This window comes from Brachycentrus maculatus, unplaced genomic scaffold (genome assembly GCF_059751285.1).
Source record: "Brachycentrus maculatus isolate JH-2025_06_01 unplaced genomic scaffold, ASM5975128v1 h1tg000199l, whole genome shotgun sequence".
Classification (NCBI taxonomy): Eukaryota; Metazoa; Arthropoda; class Insecta; order Trichoptera; family Brachycentridae; genus Brachycentrus; species Brachycentrus maculatus.
This window is the reverse complement of record NW_028280950.1, coordinates 3,141,302-3,156,541: the sequence shown is the minus strand read 5'-3', so window position 1 is coordinate 3,156,541 and position 15,240 is coordinate 3,141,302. Positions and strand designations below refer to the sequence as shown.

Sequence of the window (15,240 nt, the reverse complement as noted above, 5' to 3'; positions counted from 1 at the left end):
AAAATATATATCTTTGATGTTCATATTATATCTATGCACCATGTGGTTGTATTGTCAGTTTGACAGCAATTCAGTCTAACCTCAAACGAACTTATATTTAGAAATTCGTGTGAGGTGCAATAATTGTGTTTTGTTTTTCCAAGTCTACTGTAATAAAATATTCTGGAAAAATGCCGAAAGAAAGAGCCGAGAAGAAATCGAGAATTCATAATGACGTCGCAAAACAAGGTAAGAAATAAACAATTTTTATGTTATTTTAACTGATCCACATAGCTACTTCGTCTACGTCTTCCTCTTTTCCCTTCTAATTTCTCCTATATTATACTTGTTTCAAAGTCGTCGTGCCTCAATATTCTACTATCTTTCCTCTTCTGCTTTCAATTGTTTCTAATAAGCTTATTTTTCTTTCACTCTTCTTAAGACCTCTACAACTGTCACTCTTGCCATCCTTCTGCATGCAAATCTCCTGAAGCAACAAACTGATAATCTCAAATTACTTCTCAATGCCGCAGCTCGATTGATAACCGGAACACCAAAATTTTTACACATCCCAGAACACCTAAGAGAATTTCAGTCCAGAAAGAAAAACTTCCAAATTTTGCTGGACGGTGTGTAGGGCAATTCACATAATGGCTCCGGTGTATATCTCAGAGCTCTGTTATCTTCAGATAGTCAGTGGAAGACAGTCAACCCTTTGATCACTAACCACATCAGCTATCGGCAGGCTATTGGAGCCTAAACGTCGTCCCAATACTAATTTCGGTGAAAGGGGCTTCGCCATTGCTGGTCCCATGGCGTGGAACAACTTGCCCCCAAAACTGAGATCTATCCAGAATTCTGCCAAATTTTAATCTAAACTCAAAACTCACTTTTCCGGATCTCTTATCCATAGTAATTGCTGTAAATAGTAAAGTGCCCTTGAGGTGATTTCTCACAAAAACGGCATTATATAAATTGGCCGTATTTATTATTATTATTATCTTTCTTACTTGTTGTAAGTTTTTACAACCTTAGAATACTGTATTCAGACAAATATTTCAATAAATTTCTTCTTGGTTATTTTTGCTATTTGGGCAGTGTAAAGTTTTTTTTCTTCATTGAATGCCTAACTTTTTTGGTATTTTTGTCACTAGTGCATCTATAGTCCTCTGCAATAGTGCTTACCAAATCATTTAAACTCACACTTAACCTTGCTCTACGGGAATTTAGTATATTTTTATTGCTCAGTCACAGGGAATTTTATAGAAAGCAATATTTTGGTTTTCTTAATATTAACACATTGTTTGCGGGAAACTCTTGAAAGTGTCTTTGACATACTATTAGTAGAGAGCGGGAGACACTTATAAGCATTCTATTTGCTCACTTTTGGTACAGCGCGAGACACCAAAAAATATTATACAGATCGGAGTTGGGTTTACAGTTACTTGTGATTAGTATATGAACCTAATTAGCACACTAATTAGGGTCAGGGTTGATGAAAAAACTGCCCGCAAACAATGCATTAATAATAAGGCTGTATTTTTTAAAGGCAGTGTCTATTTGATTAATTAGCTAAGCTATTCAAGTTGTGTCATTTAAAGTTAATGTTGCAATGTTGTTTGCAAATCTAGTAAACGGGCTTCTGTATCCATTAAATTATATTCTTGCTTGTGTTTTTTTATTATTTTGAAAATTAGGTTAAGGGATCTTGCATCCCTTATGTCACTGCGACCATATTAGGTCTATTGTGATCTCGTTTTATTATAATTTGCTCTCATTTATGATATAGCATACTCCATATAGATAATAAATATTAGGGATGACATTGAGTAACCTTGTTTGATTCTTGCCCCTATTTTTCCATCAACAATAAATAATATTTTTCTCAATGACAGTTTCTTTATACATAGTTCATAAATTACTTTTATTTCACACATACTTTCTACATTCATTTTAGGTATTATGTTTAACAAGAGTTTTGGACAGCATATTCTCAAGAATCCTCTTATTATTACATCTATGTTAGACAAGTCAGCTCTACGATCGACAGATGTAGTATTGGAAATCGGTCCAGGAACTGGTAACATGACTGTCAAAATGTTGGAAAGGGCAAAAAAAGTCATTGCCTGTGAGATAGATCCAAGGTAATTTTATTTTATATTTATTTATTAAAGCCAATTAATGTAGTATTGTGGTTTAGCCGGAACCTGCTCGCAATTCATTTGAAATGGGAATAACTTCAAGTGTGAGTTTGCCAACATAACAAACGCAACCGGGCAGTTGCGTTTGTTATGTTTGTTATATTTAAATCAAAATTTTTAATTCAGTAAAAAATTCAGGAGAATCTTAATAGATTATGGTTATCAACAAAACAAATGCTAATTCAATCAATATAATTAGTCTTTTTACTGCAAAATACACAACATAAAACCAATAGAAAATAAAGCGTAAATTACATAGGAAAAGAAAATAATGTAAAAAATTACACAGAATTTCAGATTACATATAAACAGCGATAGAATTATATACTGTTTCTAAGTTCTGGAAATATTGGAGGAAGTTGAACTTTGAACTGAACTGAAAGTAAAGCATGAAATTTGCAAATATGGTCAGAAAATAATAATAGGATATTATACGCAATTTGTTTGTGGTGAACATAAAAAAAAAGATCAATATATTGAATGATTGCGAATAACATATTATATTTTAATTTTCAGACTTGTAGCTGAGTTACAAAAGCGTGTTCAAGGGACACCGTTCCAACCTAAATTACAGATAATGGTGGGAGATGTTTTGAAGACAGAGTTACCGTTTTTCGATATTTGCATCGCAAACGTTCCCTACCAGATCAGTTCCCCGCTCGTGTTCAAGCTCCTGCTCCACAGGCCATTCTTCAGGTGCGCCGTTCTCATGTTCCAGAGAGAATTTGCTCAGAGACTCGTTGCTAAGCCGGGTGACAAGTTGTACTGTAGGTTATCTATCAACACCCAACTCCTTGCACGGGTTGACTTGCTGATGAAGGTAATTGATATGTACTCTTTTGTTAACATAAACGTAAGAAAAGTTTTTTTTTTGTACAGTTGAATTTTTTTTAACACTCATCATTCATCATTCACTTTGTGTAATACCACTTTAATGAGCACTAGTTCGTGACTACCGGTTTCGGAATAATTATTCGATCATCAGGTCATTAAAATGGAATTATTACGGTCTGATATTGATACAAAAATAAAATTTTGAAAGAGAGAAAGAAGACAAATGAATCACAAATGAATTTAGTTACAAATTAGTGCTTATTTTAATGAGCACTAATTTGTGGCTACCTTTGTGTAATACCACTCTAATGGTATTACACAAAGTGAACAATGAATGACAAGGAGAGTATTATATTACCATACCACAATGTTAACAATGCTTTTAATTTACAAATTATTTTTTTTTGGTTACTTATTTTGATATATTCAAACATAAATTGGTTCTCACATAAACTATTTTATTCCAGGTTGGAAAAAATAATTTTCGCCCGCCACCGAAGGTTGAATCTAACGTCGTACGAATAGAACCTAGGAATCCTCCTCCTCCTATCAACTTCAGAGAGTGGGACGGGTTAACAAGAATCGCCTTCGTCCGGAAAAACAAAACCTTATCGGCTTCATTTAAGCAAACAGCTACCTTGATAACACTGGAGAAAAACTACAAAGTACACTGTTCAATGAATAATATTGTAAGTTTTTTTACATTTCATATAACTATTCTTAAACATTTTTTGCAATTTGGTACAAATTCGGCAGATTTTATTCTCAAGGGACTCGGGGATACATATAATGATAGAGACTGACCGGTGCATTTCGTCGTAACGTAACATCGTAACATCGCCCGTGCCGAACGCTTCGACTATGGATGGAGCGCTCGGCTCGCTGTACTGACTATACGAATGCTCGCATCGTAACGTAACACGTTACGACGAAATGGCTTCGGTTAGTCCCTACCATAAGCAGCGTACAAATTACACAAGCTAGGGAAAGTACGGGGTTGCAACCTCGAGAGCCCTCTTCATTGCTGCTATTTCCTTTTCTATATAGTCTTTGACCCTAAACTTCTTTACTGACCTCATATGAATTCCACCAAACATATTTCACACCTGTATCCAGGAATCTCGAATGCAGGGCTCTTCACCCTACCTTCTCATGACTAATGATTAACTTAATACTGCATCAATCTGATGCAGTGCCCTATGCCCCACTTGGGTGTACATAGAGGTCGTAGAGAAAAATGCAGAAATACATACATATACATATAAAGATGTACAATGTTTAAAAAGGTATTATTTATAGATTTGGTGTTTAATTTGTAGAACTCCATTTCAATTTATATTGTGACAATTGTTTCCCCTTGTCATGGCATTTTCTAAGTACTGTACAGTGGTTTGAAAATGCCATAACAAGGGAAAGTACAGTGTTTGATTTTAATATTCAATATATAAATTTAAAAAGGTATGTAAAGCTCGCTGATAATAGAAATATTTGAAAAAATGAATTGGATTTGTTCACACAGATATTCATTACAATTTTCTTGTTTCCAATAGGAGTACATATATATCCATGATCCAATGCTATAATAAACCATAGTCTTGCTACAGAATAGAATTGGGAATTCTTATTATATTTTTACTTTGTTATTGTTAAATTTTTTTTTTTAGGATATTCCAACTAATTTTGATATCAAGGAAAAAGTTGAGGAGATTTTAACTAAGCTCGGTGCTGACCAGAAAAGAGCAAGAACTATGGACATTGATGACTTCATGCAACTTTTACACGCATTTAACTCTGAGGGTATTCATTTCTAGCAATTGTTCAATATTTTGTGTATATAATATTATAATTATTTTTAAGGAAAAAAAAATTACAAAACTCTTTTCATGTAGCAATTATTATTTTTATTTATTTCAAATTTAAACACCACTATGGATGGTCAAAATGTTACCATGGAGATGAAATACGACAACGCAAAACTTATTTAAAAAACCTCTTAAATCGCCATTTTTATATTTAAATAGTAAGTTTTTCATCAAAATAAATTATGGTTTTGAAAATAAAAGATGTAATGAAAGGTAAGAAGTTAATTTTTTTTTCAGTATATATTCATAACCTGTTAACCGGGCGGGACACATAAATACGTCAAACGTAAACAATATCGGGTACGGGTAGGACATATGAATACGTCCTTGAAATATATGTTTATTATATTATATATATATGGACGTATATTTTTCGAACAACAAAGGTATTAGTCATCCATACATGTCTCAACATGATTTTACAACACGGAGTGAATCAGTATTCGCGCCCGTTACAAGTTGCGTAGTTGGACAGCGGACCGCCCGGTTAACAGGTTAAAAAAACTCAAAATCCAATATACTAAAAAAAATCGGGCGTCAAGTGATGACCGCTCTCAGCGCAGCCGGAGTCTAAATGAATTATATTATTGCGAGTAAGGCCTTAATAAAGAGGTATTATACACTAACGAAAATTAACAATCACCTATAAAATGTAAGTAACGGGCGAGCATTACCTTTTATAAGATGTCCGATTGGCAGGTAAGTAGGTTTTCAGAGATAAGCCTACTTGGGTTTCTATCGTACGTACAAAACTATGTACATGTATTTGTATCTTGTTGATTTAAAATAATAAGTGCTTTTCGGTTGATAGTATTTCTTTATTGTTAGTCAAAATTGATATGATTATAAATAAATTTATGAAATAAAATAGTTAACTCGATAATATTAACAGGAATATGTTTAACATGATAATGATGACAAACATTATAATAAAATAATATCTAAGTGAGCATGATAAATTCACGGAAATATGTAATTTTGGTTTATCTAGGTAATATTAAATTGATCTCCTTCACCCTTGATTAGTACATAATGTAATTCTGTCTTACTTGATTAACATCACTCGTGTTACCTTACTTGTTGTTTACAGAGCAACAGAATGTACAGTGTGTATATAATGTTGTCCTACATTCAGGAATAAAATTTGGAATAAGAAATTATTCTAGATATGTAGCTAATTACGAAATAAGTACAACTATGATAGAAGATTGCTTAAACTAACTACCTTAGGTTCATAACTTTTCACTTAATGGAAGACTCTTTGCTTTATGCAAGCAGTCACAAGACAGGCTGTTGTAACATCATGTTACTCCCTATTGCGATACCTCCTTTACACGATACACTTACCGCCTTACACTAACTCCTTACTAACCTCCTTCAATTATATTATTTCAAATGTTTAAATCGTAACATTCAACACATACATATTTAACAACGAACAGCCAATTGTAACATTTATTTTTGATTATGAGTTTTGATAAACCTGTGATATTTAAAAGCGTTTTTATAGCTGTAATAATTATGACACATTGAATTTAAACAATAATGGAGATGACTACATAACATTCTTACTTGGCAGTTAATGTAGATCTGTAAAATTAGTAAATCTTGTCATAGCATTCCAGCCAAGTACGATAGAAGAAATATAATTGCGTTTAATAATCCGACAAAACCCTGGCAGCGATAACTTAGTGTCTACTCCTACACTAAGTTTTATTATTGTTCGTTCATCACTAACCGATTGACTCCTATAACTGACGGTTGACTTTAGTTTTCATTTTTGCATATTTCATAATAATTCTCAGTTTTTAAAAATATTTGTTACATTAATTTATTGCAGTATTCTCAATGTGTTAATTTTGGATTATGTTTTCCAAAATGACGATAATATTTAGAATAAAATTATCCAAAATACATACATAAATTGATTTTGTTAGGTTACCTATCTTACATACTTAAGAAACAAATGGAATAAACACTACTTATCATAATTGAAATACATATTTCAGAAATATTGACATGTTGGTATTACCTACTTATTATTGTCGGAAGAATATTATGGATCTAATACTTGAAGTACTTAGTACACAGTAGAGCTGTACTGACATCGTATCGGTAACTATTCTACACTCGTATGTTGGACTGCTGGACAGCTCGCAATATAAAACATTATTGTCAAGGAGATACTGTAGCTATCCCTATACATTTCTCCATTCACCGCACCGAACATATCAAGCTAAAGGAATGTATATTTCTTACAAAATGTATATTTAACATTGGTAGTATTACTAACTATAACATGTAGTGCAAACTTATGTCATTTGGTGCATTCTAAATATTTTATTGTTCTAGGAAAGTGTTTTATTAAATTTATCCTTATTCACCTCTATAATAAAAATCATCCGGCCATTTGAAGTAGGTATGAACTTATGTATGTATATACACCATTACAAAATCTATTGATATTATAATAAAATAAAAAAAGCACCGCTTATATTTTACATTTAAGAACATGATTTTAAAAAAATGTTGCGAAATATAACTTTTCTTAATAATTAGCCGTTTTCATTGTTAGTTTAAGACTGTTATGTTTACATACACGCTTATCAATGTTAGAGCAGTCCGTTAATTCACATTCTTTATTTTCTTTATTGAACTGGTCTAAATAATTACTATTCATCATAAAGTGAATAAGGAAATTGAAAATAAATAATTAAATTGGTACATAAATTGTCCAAACTTATTTTCCTATTATCTAATACAAAAATAAAAAGCTTACCTTTTATTACACAACACGATAACTTCCAAAGAAAGTAATAATCAACATTCAAATAACACACATTTGGAATCTTATTGACACTGGAATAATTATACAAATACGAGTATTATTATTTATAACTTCAGAGTATACAATGTCCTCACCTTCAAGATATGGGAATTTAGAATGACCACCTTACTTAGGAAGTTGCTTTAAGCTTACTCATTACTGATTACTTATCACAAGTTGAAATTGTAACGAGAATGAAATGCAGCAATTATCTCCAAATAAAGTAAGCTCAAATGGAGTGAATGAATAAATATGTCAATTATTATTAGCTTACTAACAATATTTACAATATGTCACAAATACATTCAGAAAATATTTTATAAAGTACCAATGCTAATAATACATTTAAAAGTTTTTAACAAAGATATAATGGATTTTATTTCAAATGACAATATTGAATATTCGCTCACTCGATAATACATCACTTTTATAAAATGTTTATTCCTTTTCACATTTTTCTAAGTAGATTTCATTTAATTTTTTAATCACATAACAAATATTCTCTCTCGTTTCTTGGGTTTCGTTTTGGGGATTCGATTATTATTATTTGGGCATTTTCCACTCTGGTGAGGTTTAGTTTAGAATATCCCAAAGTGTATTATGCTTATTATATTTATGTATCTATTTGAGGATTTTATGTGCGTTTCTCAATATGAATATACTATATCCATTTGTTCGGCGAGTATTACAGATTTTCTTAATGGACTTTAGTCGTAGAGAGTAGGGCGGACCATCAGAGATCACGTGGAGAGGAACAGAACGAGGAGAGCTGCCGTAATTACGCTACTGGATAACATCAGAGAGCTCGAACCGCCGCAAACTTGGATTTCAATTTCCTGTAAAATGGTGTAATACATTTATCTATCGTGAACTTTTTGTGTAACAGGGTATTCATTGGCAGGCTTACTGCTGTGGAGATATTCCAACCAAACACAGCAGACTATAGCGTCAATGGTCGTACGCGAGATTTGCATCTTATTGTGCAATTGTTTGAACTAGTGATCTTGTATTTATCAACATTATTACATAATTTCATGACAACAATTTAATGATAGAATAAGGATTGTATAGGAATCAGGAGAAGGGATGTAAGAAAGAAAATGAAGATGTGATTTGATGGACTCTGAGGTTAGACAGTCTTTGTTTGAAGATTATTAAAGATAATTTATTCCAGAGTCTAGTAGTACGGATAGAAGAAAATTTACTAAATAATGGTGTGTTCTTACAAAGAATCGTAAGTATTCTGTCCTGATTTTTGTTTGGGAAGATTTTGTTATGAGTTGTGGGGTGCGGTGTATTACCTCGGGATGATAGTTGATGCACTTGTGCGGACGGCGCCGGGAGTGTGCCGGGCGGCAGGTGGTGGGGGGGAGCTCCCGGGCTGCGACGCCCAGCTGCTTGGCACCACATGGACACAGTGTATCCACCACCAACAGGATGAGATTGCTGTGTGGAATCTTCTGCACGCTAAATGGTCTGGAATGTTACACATATATTAGAACATTCTAATTTTTATTATTTTTAAAAATAAAGATAAATATTTGTGTTTTTATTATTAACACAAATATTTAAATTTCATAATATTTCTGTGAGCCTAAGCGGCTCATTATTAGAAATAGGTATCAAATTGTAGTAGAGTGGGTTCGAACCGAGAAACTCTGGCTTAAAAGTCCGCGACACTACTACGGGACTACAACCTGACACAATGATATTATTTTCATATATTAACCCACTAGGGATACTTATTGCAAGATATTATAACTGTCGCAACAAAGATGAAGTATCCTTTCATGCGAAGGTAATATAGAAATCGTAAATGGGTGGCTTAAGCAATCAACCTAAGAAAATAAATTGATCCATTATCCCCGGATTATAGAGAAATTTGGTAGGTACCAATAATGAAAATAATTAGAATTACCTTTCACAGCCAGTGACATGGCAGTTGGTGAGTTTCCCTTTTAGCGGCTGGCTCATGTTGAGTCTCTCAGCCTGCAGGACGTAGAGGTCGGTGCGCTTGTCGCAAGCCCGCACGCCAGCGCCGCCCCCTCCCTGGTGCGGCGGGGGCGCGAGCGGCGGCGCGGGCTGCTGGGGGGCGCTGGGCCCCGGGGGCGGCGGAGGCGGCGGCGCTGGCGGCTCCGTCGGCACCCGCACAGGGGGCGGCGGGGGACCCTCATCCGGGGGATAGTTCTCCTCTTCGTAGTCAGGATATGTCTGTTCACCGTACAGGGCTGAAATCATAACATGCTTTGTTTACATTCAGTTTGGATAAACATTTTACATGAAAAACGATTTTTGTTATCGATATATCGCTGGTTAAATGCCAAAAGGCCATTAGAAAAAAAAAATTCTTTATTCCATAAATGGTATCTAAATCGTCGACATTTTCATATTCGAAAAAGACATCCATGAATCTAGCGTTAGAAACGTCCATTTCTAACACTAGAATCATGGGTGTCTTTTGAAAATGAAAATTTCGACAATTTAGATACCATTTTTGGAATAAAGAGTTAATTTTTTTTTTTGCTTTGTGGCCCTTTGGCATTTAACCAGCGATATGTTATTATATTTAATACCATGAAAATCTGTTAGATATGGGGGTGTAAGATATGTACAAGTGAGATGTGTCTCGAATGCAGAGAGTCCATAAATAAAGTATTGTTTGTCCAAACTCCATGTTTTAATTAGCCAAAGATTTCTTCTATAAATATTTAAGACAGGCTGCATCGAAATTTTTGCATATTTGATTTTTGAAAATGTGTATGAAACTTAAATGTTCGAAAGTAGAGTGATGTTAAAAAAAAAACATTTAAAATATATTCTTTTTGTGGTGTGCAAATGAGCAAAATAATGTTTATATTATCACGTCGGTTCTCACTCATGTTTATAAATTTATATGTGATTTTGCCATTTAAGCCGCGTGTATTTAACTTACTGTCATCTTGAGCATAGGAATGTGCTCGAGCTTGTGCTGAATCCCACAGTGGTAACCACATAGCTGATAATCTCCAAATCCATTTTATGAACCATTGGAATGGATGTCTCGTCTGAAAAACAATAAAATAAAGTAAAGGTAAAATTCACTGAGGTAGCTTTCTAAATAATCTGTATAATTTATTATTTAAGTTTATTTTTCAAATAATATTAAAGTTAGCTATTTCCTACCGTTAATGTATTTCCTCTAGCGCTGTATGGGTTCTTTCCGTTGGGGCACCTTCCTTGGTAATCAAACAGGGGTACTTTCCTATAAATACGATCTTGAACAAGAGAATCCATGATAGTGCCGTCAATTTGTCCGAAGAATTGGCCAGTGTGACTTGTTTCTTCCGAGAGAATGACAAATCCATTGTCATCTAGAATGTAGCAGTCTAAATCTTGGGAGGCGCAGTTCTTTTTGCAGTTATCAGATCCACCAGTGCACTAAACAAATAAATAATATAAAATATTAAAATGAATTAATATTACATGGTAAATTCCAGATAAATTTTCTTTAATTTTTTTTAAAATTGTAAACTATATATTTGTGAAAATGCATAAATTCAAAGAAGGATTTGCGTATAATGAACTAAGGTCTAATCATAAACAGGATAATTAAAATGTTTGGGTTCCATGTGTTAATTAGCAACACTTGAGGATTCTTTATGCTTATTATCTGATAATAAGATTTAAATTGTCAGATTAGAATTTCCACTTACGGCTGAGGTTATATTAACAAAGTGTTTGGAGAGTGTGTGTAGTTGGAAGTGCAGTCCCACTACGGCGGCGGGGGCGCGGTGACCGCGATGCTCCACAAACACGGCGTGGGTAGCCATCACCAACGGCTCCTGGTCTCCCGGGAGGGGACTCTCCCTGAAGGGAACGGAGAACACAAAGCTCTCTGGTTCTATATTGTGATGGTCCACTGCTCGCTTGTACCACGATGCGTCAAACGCCTTGTGGTATATCTCGCTAAAGTGCCTGCAATCATATTTACTTTAAATAGGAAGCTACTAGGTTTGCCGGCATTGCGAAAAAAGAAAATCATTAGCCTCATATTGAATAAAATCCACTTTTTAGTAAAATACAGTACTAATTGTCTATGTTTTATTCAATATTACGAAGTATATTAATTTTTTTTTAAAATGCATAAATGACATTTGCCAGATATACCAAACCTCACTTTGATTTTAAGAAGAAAAACTATTTTTCCATACAACTGATTTTGAATCAGACCATTCATTCGCCAGCCTTATGGTGGAAAAAGTTAATATTTCTGAATAATAGGTATATTTATATTACCATACTTGTACTTCAATGGCTTCCTTACAGTTCTTTAACAAATCAGAGTTATTGGATCACTTTTGATGTATTTGATCTGTAAGGCATCATAATATGTAATACATTGGAGATAATCCAGATTTGTGAACAAGTATTCGGACATACTCTAAATCATAATAATAGTTCATAATAATTTCTTAACTTTGTATCAATACAGTACACATAATTTGAAAATAAAACATTAAATGTTATCCTGTTAGCCACCATTTCAAAGTAGAGCTACTCACGGTTCACTAGAATCGGGACTTGGGGGAACGTGCTCCGTCCAGCGAAGCAGTCCACTTCGAGTAGCGACAAAGGAAAGTGTCACCCCAAACATCTCATAGCCTTGCCTGAAAGTTACATTTTCTATCAGTTTTCATTTTTAATCTGATTTCGAGTTGTGCGGATGAAAAACCAATAAACATTTCAAATATGTCAAATCTTTTACAACGTAAAAGATGACGAAAATTATTTTTAATTGTTTTTTATTTTGTAAATTGAAATGTTTAACTGGGTTTCCCGTGTTCAGGCACAATACTATACAAAGCATAATATAAATTATTATCCCCGGAACGAATGCATTTTAAATCATGAAAACAAGTATTAGTTCCAATTGCTGCATAAATACATAAATTTATTATTGTGAATTGTATATGGATACTTACAGTTTTCCATTCAGCTATAAGTTGATAAAGGTGAATGTGGATCATTTTTATTAACACACTATGGACGAGAAAGATATTTCTACCCGTTCGGTCGTTCGGTGTAAATTACATGTTTAATGTTTTTATATGAATATTATGTACCAATCTCTTTGTTAAGGTCTTAACTATATGTATATAATTGTCAAATCCCGTCACCAGCAGTCCGCAGGCGTAAAAAACACCCGTCCTTAGTGTTAATATTAATTTTTAATTAATGTTTAACTTAATAAATACCACTATTTCTTAAAATCTACTGTGACACGTGTTTCGATGCATTCCGCATCATTTGATGCGGAATGCATCGAAACACGTGTCACAGTAGATTTTAAGAAATACTGGTATTTACTAAGTAAAACATCAATTAAAAATGGTCATATTTTACCACAAAATGACTGCCGAATCAATTAATGTTAATATTAAATTAATTGTTTCTTAAACAATGTGAAATTTAAAAATTATTTTATATTGTATATATTTTTCGAACCTTTTAAATTATTTAAGATTAATGGTTCATATAAAATAATTTTCTTGAATTCTTACTTTTCTTATTTAAAAAAAAAAAATAATAATAATACCACATCCTTCCGAATATTATATTTTATTGAATAGAAGTCATCCTTTATCTTAAAAACTAACTTTGATATAAAACCGCTATATAGTCATCCCGGTAAAGGAAACATCCCGAAAAAGAGTCACTGAAATGGCATTCAACAAGATAAGTCATGTTCCCATAGGAAATGGTATAAGAAAAATAAAAAAATCTTATTTTATTAGTTCTGGTCAGCCTCTAAAAGAAATAAGGAAAAATATAGATTTGCATGGCTTGTATGGTAAAGATTAATAAGTTCGGCAAGGGAAAAATGAAATGCACTCTGTACTATTATTTAAGGATGGATGTAAAATTTTCTTTTTAAAATTAATACAATTATTGAAATACTTTGAATTGTACAATACAAAGCGAAATGGTGACTGCAAACAATTTCATTCATATGTTTTTTAAAATTTCTCAATACTTTTTTATCTACAGGTATTTTGAATACTGTAACAATATAGACAGATACATACATAAATATGTTTGCTGTATGAATATGAATGGCAAATTTATAATTTATATAAGTTGTATAACTTTTCAGTTTAATATTACATTAGTGCATTTCATTTCAAGCTGGAAAAGAAAGTGTAAGAAAGATAATATACACATTTTGTCCGACAAAAGGTAAAATTCCTCAACCCACAAAATGATGAAAGAAAATGAAATAATCAGGGTTATCTAAGCAGATATTAAAAACACCTAAACAATTACATTGTTTTGCCAAATTGAATCTTAATTTTTATAAGAAGCTTCTCAAAGTACGTAATCTTTCATATAATTATGGGTTGAAATATTTGCCTTTAATTTTTGTATTGTTAAAAAAGAGTAAGATTAAATAATGGTCTTATTAGGGATACAGCTTGTTAACTGAATTGTGCATAATCAAGCCTAAACAAAAGCACAACAAGGCATACAAAAGTGTAAATCATTAAAAAATTTCTACTTTTGGCAACACTTTGGGAAATAGCTCTCACATTATAACTAAAAAAAACATTTTCAAAAATAATTACCAATGCTTGATACATTTAATTTGTACCCCCATTAATACTTAATATCTCCAGGATTTTGTTAAGATCAGTATGAAATGGAAGGTAAAACTAAATAATGGATAAGCTTTTTTTAGAATCTTTCCAACCTCACATTCAAATATTTTTAATATAATAAGTTGTGAAGCATCTATTTAGGACTTGTCTGCAGATTGCGAACGGAAACGGTTAGTATGAAATAGATACCAACACAACTAAACCAAATGAAAATAAATCTTTTAATTTATTTTGAAATTGATAGAAAATGAACCCCCAACACCAGTTTGGCTTTCGATGGCCTACCCGACTATGTCATGGACCCTGTCAAAATGACTCAAAATATCAAAAGAAAGCTGTTAAATTATGTAATTATTAATGAAGTGGATTATTCCGCTGTTGAATTTATTCAAACTCGTTAATCAATATTCTATAACTAAATGGTGATTCATATTACTCTTTTAGATATTCTTCTAGCAATGAAGAAAAATGTTGTCTCTACATTCATAATACTTATGAATATTCTTTAAAAAATATATATTTCTTAAAATAATGCCATCGGCTTAGTTCCTGAAGTAGCCAAGACCATCTGAGCTTATTTAAGAAGAGAGAGTAAAAATTTAAGAACTTAAAAATGAAGTCGGATCTTCAATTCGACTAATAATAGACTTTGAGATGCTAATTGTATTTTTACTTTCTCGTGTAAAGTAAATCCAGATAGAGTTGGGCACTTTATGGATTGAGCTGATGATATTGTTTTTTTCTGAAATTTGAGTGATAAGAAAATAATGGTTACAAATTGTGTTTCAAAAACTCATTACTTGCAAAATATACAAAAAATGTAGCAGAGTGGAGTTGTATAATCTTAAATACAAACATTCTTTAATATATTTATTTATAGATATATTTTTGTTGTAATGATA

The 15,240-nt window shown here is 32.6% G+C and overlaps 2 protein-coding genes across 3 annotated transcripts in view; one reads left to right on the top strand and one right to left on the bottom strand.

The window, feature by feature from the left end:
- The first annotated feature begins 27 nt into the window (after positions 1 to 27).
- LOC148307462 (putative dimethyladenosine transferase) lies at positions 28 to 4,902 on the top strand. Its single transcript, XM_088263379.1, has 5 exons — positions 28 to 228; positions 1,937 to 2,123; positions 2,697 to 3,000; positions 3,482 to 3,703; positions 4,679 to 4,902. The coding sequence occupies exons 1-5, from the start codon at positions 171 to 173 to the stop codon at positions 4,823 to 4,825; spliced, it is 918 nt and encodes a 305-aa protein (XP_088119505.1). The 5' UTR covers positions 28 to 170; the 3' UTR covers positions 4,826 to 4,902.
- A 771-nt stretch (positions 4,903 to 5,673) lies between these two features.
- stol (voltage-dependent calcium channel subunit stolid) overlaps positions 5,674 to 15,240 on the bottom strand; it is a 119,886-nt gene continuing 110,319 nt past the window's right edge. For both annotated transcript variants that reach the window (XM_088263373.1, XM_088263374.1), the window contains 7 exons: positions 12,245 to 12,349; positions 11,396 to 11,657; positions 10,866 to 11,120; positions 10,636 to 10,747; positions 9,622 to 9,931; positions 9,005 to 9,179; positions 5,674 to 8,539 (listed from right to left, as the gene is read on the bottom strand). In XM_088263373.1, coding sequence (XP_088119499.1) covers positions 8,444 to 8,539; positions 9,005 to 9,179; positions 9,622 to 9,931; positions 10,636 to 10,747; positions 10,866 to 11,120; positions 11,396 to 11,657; positions 12,245 to 12,349 — 1,315 coding nt within the window. In that variant the 3' untranslated portion in view covers positions 5,674 to 8,443. The remainder of the gene's footprint in view (positions 8,540 to 9,004; positions 9,180 to 9,621; positions 9,932 to 10,635; positions 10,748 to 10,865; positions 11,121 to 11,395; positions 11,658 to 12,244; positions 12,350 to 15,240) is intronic.

Excerpts from the sequence above, each read along its gene's own strand:
- LOC148307462 (XM_088263379.1), top strand. The coding sequence starts at position 171 with ATGCCGAAAGAAAGAGCCGAGAAGAAATCGAGAATTCATAATGACGTC. Across the intron at positions 229-1,936 it reads TAATGACGTCGCAAAACAAG|GTATTATGTTTAACAAGAGT; the intron begins GTAAGAAATAAA and ends CATTCATTTTAG. Across the intron at positions 3,704-4,678 it reads ACTGTTCAATGAATAATATT|GATATTCCAACTAATTTTGA; the intron begins GTAAGTTTTTTT and ends TTTTTTTTTTAG.